Here is an 18,559-nt window from a genome sequence, read left to right as displayed (position 1 = left end):
ATTTCAGTAATGTTTTAAAGACCATGAATTCCATTTATTTGAGAAGAAATATTGTATGAAACAGGAAACTACTTGAATCATAAATAAAAATATTTTACTTTCAAATACATTAGGACTTTAATAACTAGATGAGGATTTTTGGAATTAGCAAGCCAAAACACCAACACAAGAGTCTTACTAAGACTTCACAGTAACACTGTTTCTATTTGAACAAATGTCTAAAGACTTACATAATACTTTTACTATACACAAATTTATGCCATTATTATTTTGAAATGCCAAAATTAAGAATGACTAATATGCAGTACTATTTATTTCTGTGTCAGAACAGTCAGAGAAAATGTCTATATGGAAACAATTTGGTTTATAAAGCAAAAGCAAGCATTATTATGCATCCTCTCCTGAAAAATAATTTAATCAAAAATTTCTCCATACTTTAAATTGTCGATCCACACTTTAAAAAAACACTCATTACTTTGAAGTCATTTTACAAAATAAAAAACATATTCCAAAAAATATACTCTCTTGTGAAGATTTTCCATCCTTTATATAAGGTACTTACACAGTTAGCTGTTCATCCCATTTTGGATTAGAAGAACTACTGGATTTTGCTGTTTTTGTAATTTCTCCATCTACAGCTACTTCTGTATATATTGCTGTTGCGAACCAGTTCTTTTTTCTTTTAAGTTTGGCACTAGAAACTAACAGACAAATAATTCACTAGTGAGTATGTGCTGCCAAAAAGTAGTACTGCGCACTAATCAATCAGTAAGAATGGAATTGTGATTCTTGTGCAACTAGAACTCTTCTCATTGGCAGAATGAAGGAACAATACAAAAGGGCTATTGATAATGCCTGAGAGCCATTTGAATGTTTCTAAACAGTTTTATCGAGCTATAATTCACATACCATATAATTCACCCACTTAAACTGTACAATTCAATTCAATGGTCTCACTATATTCAGAATGCACAACCATCACCACAATCAATTTTAAAACATTTTTGTTACCACAAAAATAAACTTCATACCATTAAGCAGTCACCCCCTTCTTTCTCCTCCCAATCAACCCTCTCCCCACCCCCATCCCTAGGCAGCCAGTAACCTACTATCTGTCTCTTTAAATTTGCCTATTCTGGACATTTCATATAGATGGAATCATATAATGTCGGGTTTTTTGTGACTGGTTTCTTTTACTCAGCATTACATTTTTGAGGTTCATCCATATTGTAACATGCACCAGTACTCCACGCCTTTTATTGCCAAGTAACATTCTATTATATGGGTATATGACATTTTATCTATCATCAACTGATAAATATATGAACTGCTTCCACTTTGTGGCTATTGTGCATAAAGCTGCTATGAACATTTGTGTGCAGGCTTTTGTGTGGACGTAAGTTTTCATTTCTCTTGGGCATATACTTTGGAGTAGAACTCCTGGCTCGTATGATAACCCTCTGTTGAGTAACTGTCAGGCTATTTTCCAAAGTGGCTGCACCATTTTATACTCCTACCACCAATATATACTGATTTCTCCACATCCTCACCCAACAACTGCAGTAAAGATCAAGGGAAAAGTGTCTTCAGATTCAATATGCCCATTAACACCCTTGCCAGGTACTATTAACTTATCTTTCTGAAATTACATAACTGTGGCATTAAAAAAATGTTTTAATGTTTTATCTGGAAAGTTAGCTTCGAAAAGAAGAAAAGTAGTATTTGCATTTTCAAATAAAAACTTAAAAATCAAAATGTCATTATAAAAGTTAATCATAACCCCTTCCAGAAAGTGAATTTTAAATCTAACATACCTGACATATGAAGAAATCAGGGACTATCTACTTTCTGGGCAAAATACTGATGACCAGGCAGTAAGAACAACTTATCAAGATCACCTCTATAACCAATTACCTATGAACACCCTAGGTCAGAGATGAGGAAGGGAAAAGCCTCTTTCATGTCATACACAACTGATGTTAAGGATATAAAAACAACCAAAGCTATGTAAGCTTCCATTCTATTGTGAGAGAATAATGATCTAAATAAAGAGCCACACAAATAAACCACTGAAATACAATGTGATAAATGCAAGATGTAAAACAAATACTATATTTAAGTACTGGCAACATAGCAATTAAAGAGTGTTCAATGTTATGTCTGAACTGCTACTATCAGGGTCTTAGCAAAACTCATTTCCATCCTTCACAGTTCCAAACTGCTCTAAGTTCAGTGTCACTGAACTAACACAGAAGGCCCAGACTTGCTCTCTCCCAAGAACTCCCCAAGATTCTTTGAATAAAAGTGCTCATATATTTCCTCAGTATATGTAAGTCTTATCCATATAGTAGAAGACTGGAAGAAGGAAAAGTCAGTATATGACGGTGCTAAAAGCAGAGGGTTAGATATATCTGGGTTCATTTTTCAACTGTGCCACTTACTAAAAGCCTGACCATAGTAAGTCAATTAATTTCTCCGTCCTTACTTGAAAAATTAGAAGAACAGCAGTACCTGATTCTTAGGATTGGTGAGTGAAGGCATGCAAAGCACTATCACCATCAATGAATGCCTGGCATCCAACAATGGTAGCTGTTACTCTATTACTACTGACTATATAGTATTAACTCTTCTCTGAGTTCATTGCAGATCCATCCAAAATACGTCCACTGAATACCCTTACTTGGCAAAATACTCAACAATACTAGAGGGTAAGGTAAGAAAAGAGATTTTGAAAAGATAATAATCTTTAATCTCATGAGGAATTTATAAATATGCTAGCAAAAATGTACATATAAATACAATACTGTGATTTTAAATAACTAGAAGACAATCTTATTAATTCAAAAAGTTGTTCTAGTTAGTAGAATATATAGATTTTTTTTTTTCCCATTTAATGAATTTCCTTTGGTGTTATACACAGACTGTCCTCCACCCTAAGGTTATATAAGTATTTTTAAACTCTCAGAAAATGAGTCATGTGTGGGAGGGTAGGGAGCATTAACTTTAAAATCCCACTCACAATAACGTCTCTTCAAAAAATCTAGTAATAAACTTAATACGTAAGAGTGACATGAAGAGAACAATAAAACTTTACCAATGGAAACAAAGACGTAAGAAAAATGATATGATATATTCCTAGATTTGAAAAATTTAACACTGAAATATTTCAATTAGCTCCAATTTAATACATTATTTTAAAATAAAAACACCAACTCATTGGTTTTGAGTGTTTTTGGTGGGGGCAGAGGAAAAGGAGGGGAGACTTAAATATTCAAACAAAAGCCAAAGAAAATTTGAGAACAGTAAAGGTATATTTTAAAATGCAAAGTAATAAAAGGAAATTTATCAAAATAGTCTTTTAAAAAGCACCATAAAGTGAAAATAATTAAAATGATTTGACAGTGATGTAAAAGAGAAGTAAAGAGAACAAGCAAGATACTAATGCCTAACAGTGGCATTTCAAATCAATGGGAAGATAGATTAGTCCATAAATGTTGAAACATTTGAAAAGAATGAAGTCTATAATTCACACCACTCATACAAAAATAAGTGGCATATGATTTGGCATTTTTACTTTAAAAAATGAAATTAATGCTCTAGAAGACAAAATAGCTAAAAAAAATTATAAACATGAATATAACATCCCATTTGTTCTTCAATCTCATCCTTTTAATATATCTTGCACACTTTATGCTTCTGACTCTTTCCTGTTGAAAGTCTAAAATCTAAAATATCGAAGATAACACACTTCTATATGCTACTATCCTTAAGTACCTGGTACATTACAGTATATCACCATATGACAATAGGTAGTTTTCTGTTTTATTTTTTCCATCAGTTTCCCTGCGTTCCATGATCAATGCTCTTATTCTTATAAGTTGCTGCCAATCAGATAAGGGTTAAGAACAGAAATGAGGATAAGAGTAACTATGCTAATAATAAAAATAAATTAGGAGATTTTAATAATTCAGCTTAGGGCAGAGTACCTCAGTTTACAGACAATAAACAGCCAGACTGCAATATTAGAGGGGCCTTAACCTGGTTACTTATTGTTTTTAAAAAGAAAAGAAAAGCCTGGGTGTGGTGGCTCACGCCTGTAATCCCAGCACTCTGGGAGGCCAAGGCAGGAGGATCACCTGTGGTCAGGAGTTCGAGACCAGTCTGGTCAACATGGTGAAACCCCGTCTCTACTAAAAATACAAAAAAAAAATTAGACAGGAATGTTGGCATGCAACTGTAATCTCAGCTACTTGGGAGACTGATGCAGGAGAATCACTTGAACCCAGGAGCGGGAGGTTGCAGTGAGCCAAGATCATGCCACTGCACTCCAGCCTGGGCAATAGAGCAAGACTCCATTTCAAAAAAAAAGAAAAATCAATACAGAGGTCATTGTAATCTAATAAAAGGAGAAACAACTTGGAGTCCTAAGACCTCTGTTAGTTTCTCATTATTAACCCAAGGCACTTAATTTAATCCCTCTGATTCTCAGTGTCCTCAATGACAAATCAGGAGTCGTAATCTTTATTTAAGAAGTGATTGTGAGATCAGTAAGACTGGGAATTTTAAGGTGATTTTTATTTTAAAAATTAGATCAACAAAACAAAAGACAAAGACAAAAAGAAAAGAAGGTACTAAAACCTGGTGCCATTTAGCACAGATCCATGATCATTATTTCCCAAGAGGATCACTGTATTTCAAAGGAGAGCAGCAACTGATGCTCAAAATTATAAATACTGTCGTGGCATTGTTTTGGTTACTTAGACTCCCTTGGTCCACATCTATTTTCCAATTGGTTCTCCAGATGTGATTCACCTGATAGCCTTTCAATAAGTTCTTTTTCAGCTCAAATTAGCCAGATCAGGTTTTTCTTTTTTTTTTCTTTTCTTTTTTTTTTTTTTGAAGAAAAGAAACAGAGCCTCACTCTATCCCCCAGGCTGGAATGCAGTGATGCCATCTCGGCTCACTGCAACCTCCACCTCCAGTGTTCAAGTGATTCTCATGCCTCAGCCTCCCAACCAGCTGGGATTACATGCATGTGCCACCATGCCCAGCTAATTTTTGTATTTTTAGTAGAGATGGGTTTCACCATATTGGCCACGCCAGTCACAAACTCCTGGCCTCACGTGAACGACCTGCCTTGGCCTCCCAAAGTGCTGGGATTACAAGCATAAGCCACCATGCCCAGCCTAGGTTTTTCTTACTTTAAGAACTCTTACACATAGATCAAGATCATTTGAAAGTTAAACCTCGGGTGTACTGTCCATTGGTCCTAGGCAAGTTACAATGAACTGAAAATGTGGTGAAAATAAGGCTCTAAGTTTCTTATACAGAACAAAAGTAGAAGGAATTATGTAAGTGGTTCTTCAGTGAAGTACCTATCAGCTTCATCAAGAGAACTGTTTCAAAAATACATGCCCATTATTCACAGAAAACAAAATACAAATATCCCTTATAGTTCATCCTTACCTACAGTGAGAGAAATGCTATTTAAATAACACTAAGATACCACTTTAGTATCTAATTATGAACAATCCCAAAGCTTGACAATAGATTTTGGTTAGGCTTTGGGAAAACAGGCACTCTCATGTACAGCTGGTGTAGACACAAAATGGTACAGGCCCCATGGAGAGGAACTTGGCAATACCTAGCAAAACTACATGTGTTTTTACCCTTTGACCCAGCAATCTAGGATCCTATCCTATTGATACATGAGCAGAAATAATAAACAACTTTTGTATGAAGTTATTTGTTGCAGCACTATTTGTAATAGCAAACAGTGGAACTCCAATGTCCAGCAATAGATTAGTCAGCTTTTTTACATCTATTCAACAAGGTATGGTGCAATAATAAAAAAGAATATTCTGTCATGAAACAAAGTCCAGAATAATACTATAAAGTTAAAAAAAGCAAAGCACAGAAAAGTATGTAAGAATTAGGGGATTAGGAGGAGAGATGAGATACATATACTGAACACATATCTGCTTATATTTTCAAAAAGAAGCAACAGAAAGATAAAGCAAAGCTAATAAAAAATGTGAACCTACAGGGCAAGGGAGAGAAGTGGGAAAATGGGACCAAGTAGCCAGACCTCTCTGAATGTACCTTGGTTCTGACTCTGGGACTATGTAAATGTCTTACAAGGTTATAAAACAAAATTAAAAAAACAAAACAAAACAAAAAAAACACTGAAAAAAAAATGAACTTAACTAATTATCAATTTAGTGACATAACCAAATAGAGAATTACTAAGGTACTTTAAAACATGGTATTTTGATTATACATCCTAAAGGGGGAAAACGCACAAAAAAATCTTAAACTGCAATGAGTGGACCTATTGTTTTTGGTAATTTTTTTAATTACCTTTTTTTCCCCCTTTTTTTCATCTCCTCCTTCCTCTGTTTTTGGCAATTTTCATGTTATTTTGAACTGGTGTGATAGGATAAAACAGATAATATGATAATGTCATTTTGAATGAAGATTTTTTGATTAAGAGAAGAGAGTTACAGGTCAGGCACTGTGGCTCACATCTGTAATCCCAGCAATTTGGGAGGGTGGTGCAAAATGATTGCTTGAAACAAAGAGTTCAAGACTAGCGTGGGCAACATAGTGAGACCCTGTCTCTAAAAAAATTGTTTTTTAATTAGCCAGGGAAGGTGTTGAACGTCTGCAGTCTCAGCTGCTTGGGAGGCTGAAGCATGAGGATCACTTCAGTCCAGTAGTTTCAGACTACAGGGAGGTATGTTTGTGCCACTGTACTCCAGCCAGGGAGAGAGAGTAAGACCCTATCTCAAAAGAAAAAAAAAAAAAAAGACATAAATATAAAGTCAAATTAATTTAATTTTTTTTCCTTTTAGTAGAAAATGGTACTTACAGACTACAGTTATTATTACGAATTGGAAATATCAGCATGAACTAAGGATGTTAAAATATTTTTTATTTTTTGCTTTCTACAATAAACATTTCCTAGCTGTTAACTGAAACCTCCCAGAAACAACTAACCTTACAGTAATGAGTACCATGAGAACTACAGCACTGTGTAATCCCACTTAAATATTTGCCCGATGATTGAACAAATGGCTAAATGTATGTAAGAAGGCCTTTAGCATCCTGCTCCATCCTATTAATCATTTAAGGGTCAACTCAATGATACTTTTCAAAAGCCCAAATTCTCCCACCATTACAGAGGCTGTATCTTCTCTTCATCCAGCATAGGTTCAATAAATATTTACTGAATAAATAACATACTTTTGGAGGGAATCTACCTTTGAGGCCTATTGCAACAAATATGCCATAGTATGAATCTAAAAGAAATTATATTTCTGGAATAAGTCTGCTGAATTAGGTATTCAAAAGAAAAGTTTATCAGGGAATCACCATATTAAATATAAAAATAACTTACCAGTTACTTGTAACTGCAACCTTCCACTGTGGTTATTACTAGTATCAGACCTTGGTGAAGCAGTGGCCATGTCCCAAAATTCAGCTAAAACCTATTTTTAAAAAAGGGAATTTATTCATGTGTTAGATAAGAGTTAATAATTTTCAAGATATTAAAACTACTTTTTAAATCAACTAAGAAGTTCTCAAAAAGTACAGGGAAATTATCAAGCCTATTACCATCCCATTAAAACAAACCCTAAAGTTAGTTGAAATAACAGAAAAAATGGTGAGTAGTAAGCAAAAATAAAAATAAACATTAGAATGTTGCCCTGGATATGCCTGCTGCAGGAACGCTGGGATCCAGAGACAAAGCACTGGGCCTGCTACAAGGGGAAGGAGCTGAGATTCCCATACTAAGCAAGGGCCCAAGTCAGTAGAAACTCCTAACATACGGCAGAAGCATATATATATACATGTTTTAGGAAGGTACCCCAATTTAAGCCATTGGGAGTACCCAAGATGAAGACCAACCAAGTCTGAGTCTATAATCTTAAAAATCAAATTTATATGAAAACAAGCCACTAGTCTGGGCAACAGAGCGAGACTCCGTCTCAACAACAACAACAATGAGAATCTGTATCCAAACAAGACAAAATAAAACTCACAATCTACATGGGGTGGGTGGGAAGCCTCAAAATACAGTAAAAACTACAGGAAGAAACTGACAACTCGGCCATTGTTGTGGATGATTTCAACACATCCCAATTAATCATAAGTCAGGCAGACAAAAAATAATAATGAACAAGCAGGATTTAATAACATCAACAGAACCTCACAACCAACTATTAGAAAATAAAAATTTTTCTCAGGTACTCATGAGACATGAGTGACATACAAAAAAACATACACTGAGTTATAATGAAAAGCTCATTAAATTTCAAAAACTGTTCTAAGTCTCTGTCCGTAATACAATTAAGTTAAAAATCAGTAACAAAAGATAAAACTTGAAAAATATAAACAGAATTTAAAAACACTTCTAAATATTTAATGAATCAAAAGAAACCATGTTGGAAATTACACACACACACAAAAAAACAAAACTAAGAACTGAAAAACAAAAATAACACATATAAAAATGTATGGGAAAAGTTATACTTAGAGGCAAATTTATAGCCTTAAAGACATACTAGGAAAGGAAAGGTCGAAAACTCATGTGTTAGTAGGTCATCTGGTAAGTCTGAAAGAGAAAAACAGAACAAACCCAAAGAAAGGAGTTAATAAAGAGCAGAAACGAATGAAGTAGAAAGAAGGTAACAGAAAGGATCGACAAAGTCAAAGCTACTTCTTAGAAAACACTAAGATAAATAAATGTCTGATAAGACTAATGAAGGGGAAAAAAAATGAAACAAAATAGGAAGCCCTAAAACAGACCAATGCATGTAAGGACACAGCCATTAAGAGATGTAGCAATGCAGATCCACGAGAAAAGGGGGATACTTAAATAAACCTTGAATTATGCATATGGAAAAAAAATGACACTGGACCCCTATTGCACATCATATATAAAACCAATTCAAGATCGACCAATGACATAAATATGAAAGGGAAACAGTAGAACTTTTAGAACAAATTATAGCAGAAAACTATTGTTTTGTGTCCTCCCAGGATGCAAGGATTTCTTAAGTGACAGGGGCATACTAACCAAATAAGAGAAGTGTGAATATTCACACCTGTAATCCCAGCACTTTGGGAGGCCAAGGCAGGTGGATCACCTGAGATCAGGAGTTCAAGACCAGCCTGGCCAACATGGCAAAACCCTGTCTCTACTAAAAAAAGACAAAAATTAGTCAAGCGTGGTGGTGGGCACATGTAATCCCAGCTACTCAGGAGGCTGAGGCAGGGAGAATGACTTGAACTCGGGAGGTGGAGGCTGCAGTGAGCTAAGGTCACACCACTGCACTCCAGCCTGGGCAACAGAGTGAGACTCTGTCTCAAAAAAAAAAAAAAGTGGAATATTTTGACTACATGGAAATTGAGACTTCTGTTATCAGGACATCATAAAGAAAATGAAAAGATATGCCAGAAACTGGAATAAATTTGCAAAACAAAAAACTAAAGATTAGTATTTAAACTACTATATAATACTTACAAATAAGAAAAAGACAACATATCAGGCAAAAGGCTTAATTGTAATTATACAGAAAAGGAGATTTCTAAGGTCAACAAAGATGAAACAATGCCAAATCTCACTGCCCATCAGAGAAATGCAAACCACACAGATGTCATTTTTAAATTCATTAGAATGGTAAAAACTAGGAATGTTGATAGTGCCAAATAATGGCAAAAAACATGCAACAGTGGTGGCTCTTATATACCGCTGGTAGGCATTTCAGATGGTAAAATCCTGTTGGAAAACAATTTGGCATTATCATTTAAAGCTAAACATTTGCATTTCCTTCAATGAGCGATTTTGAATTTTATAAAATTTTTTATACCTGTGTACCAAGTATAAGCATTCTTCATAACAACAAAAAAAGTGAAAAATACTCAAATGTCCATTGGTAGAAAATGGTTACATAAATTAGGCTAACTCATGCAATGGAGCATTATACAGTAGTGAGAATGAATGAACTAGGTGGGGGTCGTGGCTCACGCCTGTAATCCCAGCACTTTGGGAGGCCGAGACGGGTGGATTATTTGAGGTCAAGACCAGCCTGGCCAACACAGTGAAGCCCCGCCTCTACCAAAAAAAATAATAATAATACAAAAATTAGCCAGGCGAGGTGGCAGGTGCCTCTAATCCCAGCTACTCGGGAGGCTGAGGCAGGAGAATTGCTTAAACCCAGGAGGCAGAGGTTGCAGTGAGCCGAGATCGTGCCACTGCATGCCAGCCTGGGTGACAGAGCAAGACTCTGCCTCAAAAAAAAAAAAAAGAATGAATATGGCTATAAGCAACAACATGAATGGATCTAAGAAAAAGAACAGTAAATAGAAAAGAGACAGATGAGTTCTGAGCATTAACACCTTCCTCTCAGTTCTGTCTCCAAGATTTAACATTCTACACTGAAGTCATAAGAAATTCTTCCAACTCCTAAAGACAAAGAAGAAATGAATTCTTCTGACGGTTATCGTGACCTCATCTTTTGTTATTCATTTTCTTTGAAAACACCATGATTCCATGATTGAAAAAGAAATCCAGAAACCTGGGGTACTGTGGATCCTGAGCCTCAAGAGTTTGACCAACGAACAATTACAGGAAGCCCAGTAAAGAACTGCTAAGGTCCAAACGGCCACCAAATAACAAGCTGTCAGTCTTCCAAGGAGTACTCTGTGAATCTCATGGTAACATTTCTGCACACAATAAAGAAACTAGTGTACAGAAATGTTTATTTGTCTATGATATAGCAATATCCACAGAGTCCAAAAATAAGTCTTCACAATTATTTTCTGGTTATAAATTTGAATTTGCCTACTGAGATATTTGTCTATTTTTACGTCTGCTCAAACATCTTTTATGATGTTTAAATGCTTTCCTTGAAATGTATAAAGACTTGTAAATTAGATTTTCCTCTATAATAAAATACCATATGTGCAAGCTTTAAAAAGCCTACAAACATGATTATGAAACTCAAATCAAACAATCATATTTGTGGTATTTTAAAAAAAAAAAAAGATGGAAACAAGTTCAGGATAGCAGTTACTTTAGGGGCTGGGAAAAGGTAAGAATAAGGAATCAGAGAGGTCTTCACAGTTCTTTAACCACACTGGGATTGACCTAGTTCTTCGGTTGAGCAGTCGGTTCACAAATGGATTTTATTATTGACTTCTATATGTTACATATAATCTGGTACATTCAAATTACATGTTTTTTTTTCTTGTTTAATTTAAAGAATGTATGGAAGGCACGGAAGTAGACACAGTAAGGTATAAATCACTAATTAATCAAGTGTGATTACTGGAGACTGTGACGCAAAAGGAGGACAGATACAGCTTTCACAGATGGCATTTAGTCTTCCAAGAAAAAGACACTTCTTCCTCTAGGCAGTAAATGAGGGACTTAAGGATAGGTGAAGATATTGATTCATCTGGAGGTAGATTAAAAAAAAAAAATCAAAAACCCTTATTAGGGAACTAAACACAAAGACAACTACTGAGAATAAGGGCAAGAGGCATAGATTACTTATTTGAGAAAAATCTTAAAAGTTTAGAATACTCTGCAGACGGGGGAACAGTGCCAACCAGGTAAAAAATTAGTCACTTTATTACATGAAACTCTCTGTGTACTCTGATCCCCACCACCAATCTATTTCTCCCCTTATTCTATATAAACTCTTTCATATCACCCAATCCCCAGACTCAAGAGCACACGTTCTGGTAACCAGTAACTGCAAATTTAAACTAAAACCATGAAAGATGGTTCAAAAAATGATACTATCTTGCCTTAAAAGGGAAGAAATACAGCAAATAAAATGATCAATTTCAACAATTATTCTCTACACTTCATTTAATAAAGTTATATGGCACTTAAAAGATAATGTACTATCATATATTCTCCCATCTGAGCATTACAGTAACACTGTGTGAGGAGGGACGCATCTTAGAGATGAGAAAACTGAGTCTCAGGAGTATTAGAAGTCTATAGTATTTTTTATGACAACATATTACTAAGTCTACATAATTATCAAAATGTATGAAGTCTGATTATTAAATGTAGTCTTAGTTTAAAAAAGTCGTTAATCACTTACTATGTATCAGGAACTGCTAGACACTGGGGATACAAAGATGAGTAATACACGATTCCCTCTTTCAAGGAGCTCATAGTCTGTGAGGAGACAACCCTGTAAACAAATAAATAGCTTTCAGTGTGATAATTCCTAAAACAGATGCAAAAGGTAAAGTACTACATCTGGGGCACATAAGAGAAAGTAGACAATCCATCCTTCAGGGATCAAGAAAGGGATCACAGAGAAGATAACCTCTGAGGGAACTGCATCTTGAAGTGCGTAATTCTTCGAGAGAGAATTAGAGAAAGAACGGAACGTCCAGACAACTGCTTGCATAGTGCACAATGGAACATAAGGACAGTGTAACGTGATCAGGCAAACAAAGAGGGTCTAAACTGCATAGGATCCTATGTAATAGTTTATATTGTATTTAAAATATACCATGTATAGTACTTTAAAGTTTATCCTGATGGCTTCAGTGATGAGAATTGCATTTTGGAAAAATAACTTTGGAAGCTGTGGGGATTAGATTTAAGATAGTGAGCTTATCTGAACTAGAGCATTGGCAGTATGAAAGAAAAAACTCAGGATACATGTAAGGTCTTTGACCAGATGGCTATAGGATGGCTGAGGGTTACAAAAAAAATAAGAATCTGAAAAACTAAAATTTCCCACTCCGTTGTCTGGGTGGATGATGGTTCCCTAACCAGGACAGAGAGAAAAGTAAGACTATTTGACTATTTGACTATTAGGGAAGAGTGCAGTGGGAGAGATTCCTAGTGGGAGATTGTGAGAAGAACAGGACCCATCAAGTCCAGGATGGGGTCATATGAGCTAGTGAATGGAACGGAGATCCATTACGGATCTAAGTAAGACTATTTTTCACTTCCAGTTCTGCCACTTAAGAGCTGTATGACCAAGTTAACTTTTCCATGGCTCATTTCCTGTATCAGTAGAATAGGAAAAACAAAGTCATCTATCTCATGTTACAATGAGAATTAAATGAGATAATATATGTAAAAGACGTAGCACTTTGAGTATACAGCACGAAGTAAGGACTCAATAAAGACTACCTATTGTTTTTACTGTGGAAGGAGGAGGTTAAAAATACAAGTTTCATTTGGATATGCAGTTCAAAAGAAAGTTGCTAACAACCAGGTATAATAAACAGCTAGTTAGAAAAGCATGCAGTCGAGGAAACAGGTCCATGGGGAAGAAATATTTTGGAGTCACAGTTTATGTAAGTGGTATTAACTTCCATGGATGACAACGGGCGTGTTCACACTGGAGATGTTTTGGAATGAATATTGAGCAGAATGAGAGAGTGCTGATCAACTTCTGCTGAGCCCTATTAATACTGTGCTTATCACAGGCCCTCAGGGACAACAATCTGCATAACAGTATGACTTTTATCAAGTTGTCCTTGGTCCCCAGCATATAAGAAGACAAAAAAACTGTATGATCAATTTAGGCTCAGGAATTTAGAAAGCAGGGTTAGCAAAAGAAAAAACGAAGTCTGAGTTTTAGGTCATAATCTACTCTCAGAGGGTATGGTCAGTAATATCTAAGCTAATTATGTCGGTCCAACCCTATGAAAATCCCCAGGCTTGTATAAAGGTTCACTATTATTCAACTGCAAAGAACAGAAAAAAGTCCTGAATGTAGATAATAAACTACATTTCCAGTACTCAGGTTATAGATCTATCAAATTCTCATTTAGAAGGTATATCTTAATTGCCTGCTTACTTCAAAATCTCTTTCTTAAGTCAGAAGCAAAATTGTGAAAGAAAGAAAGAGGGAGGGAAGGAAGGGGAGGGAAGGGGAAGGGAGGGAAGGGAAGGGAAGGGAAGGGAAGATCCAATTTGAACAGATCTGATTCATTCTGCACATTCTGCAGTGTTAAAGCTTTGGAAAAGTCAAATAAATACTGTCACATATCTATGTGCCTGGATCAATTAATAAACATACTTATTGGCTGCATAGTTTATAAAGTGGGTATGGCAAGGATACAGAAATTGTAGAAGACAAAGTCCTGGCTTCAATACCGAGTCTAATTTTGACGACAATACTAATACACAAGAAAAAACTCAGTAACAAGATAGGATGATACGTAACAGAGCAGTTTAGTCCAATAAATGTGGAACCTAAAAGGTTAGAAAGCCTGCACTTAGGCAAAGCTATTTTATCAAGCATAAAATGTAAAACTCAATGAATGTGGCAAAGATAAAAATGGATGAACCACGCAGTCTCCCCCCTCAATATGGCTAAGATTCAGCAACTCTAAAGCATAAAATAAATATTTCATTAAAATGTAAACTACAAAATAGAGGATTAAATTTTAAGTTAAATTATATATAGGAATATAGAAATATTACTTTTACATAGAAATACTGTTGGTCATTTCAATGACTTTATAAAACGAGACAGTAAACAGGAGGGCGACCAACTCGTCCCAGTTTGCTCAGGAACATCAGGTTTTAATCTTGCATCCTGGGAAACCTCTCAGTTCTGGCCAAACTGGGGTTTTTGATAATCCTAGTGAAGAGTGTAATGGCTCTAACTGCCTAGACAGCTCTTTTGATGTATCTCAAAGAAACTTTTCTAGTGGAATCCTGTTATAAAAGTATAATTCTGTTAGATTTTTCATTTCCATGCAACCTGCAAATTCAGAAAGGAAAAACCAATTTTATAGGAACGACTCATCACTAGGGCTCAAAATCATATCATTGGGACTGCATGTCGGGAGAAGGGAACAGTAAGAGGCTTTCTCAATACCTTTTAGCCCTCCGAATCATTTACTTTTAATAGACTCTCTGTCCGTATCATCACCACTGATCTCTCTAATCAAGGCATTTCCAACTAGTGCTACTGTTCTTCCCTGGCCCATGCCATCATCCATCATCCCCATGCCATCAGACCCCATGCCATCGCAGCCTATGCATCTATACCAACAACTCACCTGTCCTGTATCTTGCTGACCTCCGTTCCATTCACCAGCTCATATGACCCCATCCTGGACTTGATGGGTCCTATTCTTCTCCCAATCTCCCAACAGTAATCTCTACCACTGCACTCTTCCCTTAGAATTGGTCTGCTTAACTCAGGAACTATAGTCTCTCCAGCACTCTCCCACACTCCTTCACTGTAAGGGCCCTACTGGCAATGTCATTAATACTTTACATTTGCATAGCACTTCATAGTTTCAACTTTTCACGTTATGTCAAGAAAACAGGCTAAGTACAATTGTTTCCAATTTTACCAGTGCCATGTTAATATCACTTTTCACTTCTATCTCCCATTGGGCTTTTCTTCCCAGGTTCTGTCTTTATTGTGCCTCTGTCTCTACCTTCAAATAAACTTGGTGTTCTCAATGTATACATCTAACTATTTGGGAAAGAAGCTATCTGATTTCTTTTAAGGCTTTTTATATACAAATAGAGACAGAGTCTCACTATTTGCCCAGGCTAGTCTTTAACCTCTGGCCTCAAGTGATCCTCCCACCTGGGCCTCCCAAAGTGTTGGGATTACAGGCATCAACCACTGTGACCAGCCAAAAAATTAAAGCTTTCTTGTCCACACTTGACCTCGCCCAATAAATATCACGGATTGATCCACTTATACTCAAAATACAAGAATGCCCCTCTTTTGATCATTTCAAGTGTGCTGCAGAATAGCACTTCTGAGCTGTACCATTCCAGTGACTTGAAGAGTACTTGCAATATCTACCAGAAAAATGACAAATAAACATGGAATCTACAGGTACTTGTTAGCCTCTGACTTTAATTTGGGTGTTTATTTTAACCTAAAAATGCCTATCTAACCACAGGATCTAATAATTTCGACTATCTTTCCTACATCTTTCTGTATTTTTGGTCAATTTCAAAGTTCCTTTAAGTGTACAATATATGGCCCTTTAGGAAGTATTTCTGCGAGAAAAATATATTTTTCTTCAAAATGCCCAATTTCCTAAGTTAGTATGAATAAGTATGAATACCCAACTCCTACTATTCATTATCGCCCAATTTCAGATTTTCAGCCAGAGGGAGATAATACATTAATTTTTAATTAACATTAATACATTAATTTTTTTCTGAGCCCTTTAGTTCTGTTTTCTCTTACTCTCTAATTTTTACGTCTTCTTTTCCAGTAACATAAATCTAAACCTTGTTTCTTGACTCTTCTTTTTCAGATATATCTCACATCTCCCCTTTCATAAATGCAATATCTTCCTCTTTTTCAACCACTTCATTTTCTTATAGAAAGTAAGCTTCTGTTCGATTGTATTTTTAATTTTTAATTTTACTTTATTTTCTTTCTTTCTTTGGAGGCAGGGTCTCACTTTTGTCACCCAGGATAGAGTGCAGTGGCATGATCATGGCTCATTGCAGTGTCTAATATTGGGCTCATGCCACCCTCCTGCCTGAGTCTCGGGGACTACAGGCATGTACCACCATGCCTGGTTAATTTTTTTGTTTGTTTGTGTAGAAATGGGGTCTCTCTGCACTTAACTCAGGCTGGTCCAGAACTCCTTAGCTCAAGTGAGCCTCCCACCCCAGCCTCCCAAAGCACTGAAGTATTTTTTATTTTTAAAGTTTTATTCCTCTCAAACAATTACACAGAAAACTCCTCTGCTTTATAGTAAGTTACCTCAAAATTTACCTCTCATTAACATGTATAACGTAAGCAAAAAATATTCTTACATTAAAATGCACCATACATATCACAGTTTTGAGCTTGAAGCACCAAATCTTGATTTTTCTGTAGATTCCCTTTTTAATGCCAATTTTAACCATTTCTAAGCTATATGAAAGCCTTGTTCTCAAAATTACTCTATGATCAATCTACTCTAAACTATTAGTTACATAATGAATACAAATTTATTTCTCTCTCTCAAAGCAACCAACACATAAAATTCACTTTATTTACAGAAATTCAAGTCCAATAGCTAGTGAAACTATTTAACTCAATTCTCTTTTCATTCTCATTAATTCTAATCAAGTACCTTTTTGAGTACTTTAAATTCCATCTATGTCCTTGCTTTCTAAATAGCCCTGCATCACAGCAAGGCTTCAGTAATACCAGAAAATATGATCAGAGCAATTTAATGTGCTCTTCTTATCAGAGTTCTTGTTCCAATTAATGACAAAAGTTACATACCCAAAGCAAAACTAAACTAACCACCCTTTCAAGGAAAATGTGTTTCACATATACTACCTTTGTCATTTTAGTGACAAAGCACAATAAATAAAATGAGCAAGACCACAGATAATTTTTTTTTTTTTTTTTTTTTTTTTGAGATGGAGTCTCACTCTGTCGCCGAGGCTAAGTGCAGTGGTGTGATCTCGGCTCACTGCAACCTCCACCTCCCAGGCTCAAGTGATTCTCCTGCCTCAGCCTCCTGAGTAGCTTGGGCCACAGGTGCCCACACCCGGCTAATGTGTGTACTTTTCGTAGAGACCGGGTTTCACCATGTTGGCCAGGCTGGTCTTGAACTCCTGACCTCAAGTGATCGGCCCACCTTGGCCTCCCAAAGTGCCGGGATTACAGGAGTGAGCCACCACGCTCGGCCCATAGACATATAATTTAACCTCTTTCAGTAGCCTTTCTTAAGCAAAACTTAGGGGAGCCATTGTTTTTGGACTAAGCTCCTGCATTAGAACCCAAAATACCAGACCAAGACAAAATGAAGCCACTCATGCTAAATGCCACATAATCAAACTAAAAGTTCAAGGAAGCAGATAGTCAAAGCAGACCATCTTTCCCTGAAAACAGGTAACAGTCTGTCTGAGTCAACATAATAAAGAATTCCCCTCTGCTTTAATCCTGACATTAATCAGTCAGCTTTTTCTCTGTTGTTGTTTCCTTGTCCCCATCTTACAAAACCCAGTGTTCTGCCACTACCCAGCAGAAGTTCTCACTCTATTTTGTAGAACGGAATAAAAGCCAATTAGATCTATAACAGACTGTGAATAAAAGCCAATTAGATCTATAACTAAATTTGTGATAATTTTGTTTTTTGATACCTTCAAGGTAAGATTAGATAAGCACTTTGTGAATTATCAAGTACTATATAAATGCTAAATTACGAAGCATGAAAAATGCAATATTAAATAATATTAAATACAAGGAACAATTTTAAATAATGAAAGTTAAATAATGCATTTATAGAAAAATAATAGTCCTGCTACATTTATACGATTTGTATCAGTTAATTCTAAACACTGAGGTGCTTTTGAGATACTAATCCCAGCTTTTAAATAATTTCTGATGAAAATTTCTGTAAAAAGACACTACACTCAATCCTGTCCTAGCATTAAGTCTTTGAAATTAAATATGCCCTCCTACTTTCTGAATTGGTATACCTACACACTGTCATCTTCTAGGATAATGTCTTCCCTCACTTCTCCTCCCTCATTTAAACCCTTCTTTTTGGGTCATCAAATAGATTTGGGGCT

General features: G+C 35.8%; 1 protein-coding gene across 3 annotated transcripts in view; it reads right to left on the bottom strand.

Annotated features, from left to right (window-relative positions):
- Window positions 1–18,559, bottom strand: part of WWP1 (WW domain containing E3 ubiquitin protein ligase 1) — a 122,287-nt gene that overhangs the window by 83,890 nt on the left and 19,838 nt on the right. For 2 of the 3 annotated variants that reach the window (XM_008001017.3, XM_008001020.3), the window contains exons 2-4: window positions 12,126–12,218; window positions 7,400–7,490; window positions 563–701 (exon numbers count right to left, since the gene is read on the bottom strand). In XM_008001017.3, the coding sequence (XP_007999208.1) occupies window positions 563–701; window positions 7,400–7,469 (209 nt within the window). In that variant the 5' untranslated portion in view covers window positions 7,470–7,490; window positions 12,126–12,218. The remainder of the gene's footprint in view (window positions 1–562; window positions 702–7,399; window positions 7,491–12,125; window positions 12,219–18,559) is intronic. The other variant, XM_008001019.3, reaches the window with a different exon arrangement.

The sequence above is a fragment of the Chlorocebus sabaeus genome, chromosome 8 (genome assembly GCF_047675955.1).
Source record: "Chlorocebus sabaeus isolate Y175 chromosome 8, mChlSab1.0.hap1, whole genome shotgun sequence".
In the NCBI taxonomy this organism is placed as follows: Eukaryota; Metazoa; Chordata; class Mammalia; order Primates; family Cercopithecidae; genus Chlorocebus; species Chlorocebus sabaeus.
Note: the sequence above shows the minus strand (reverse complement) of the source record. Positions and strands in the feature narration are given on the sequence as shown.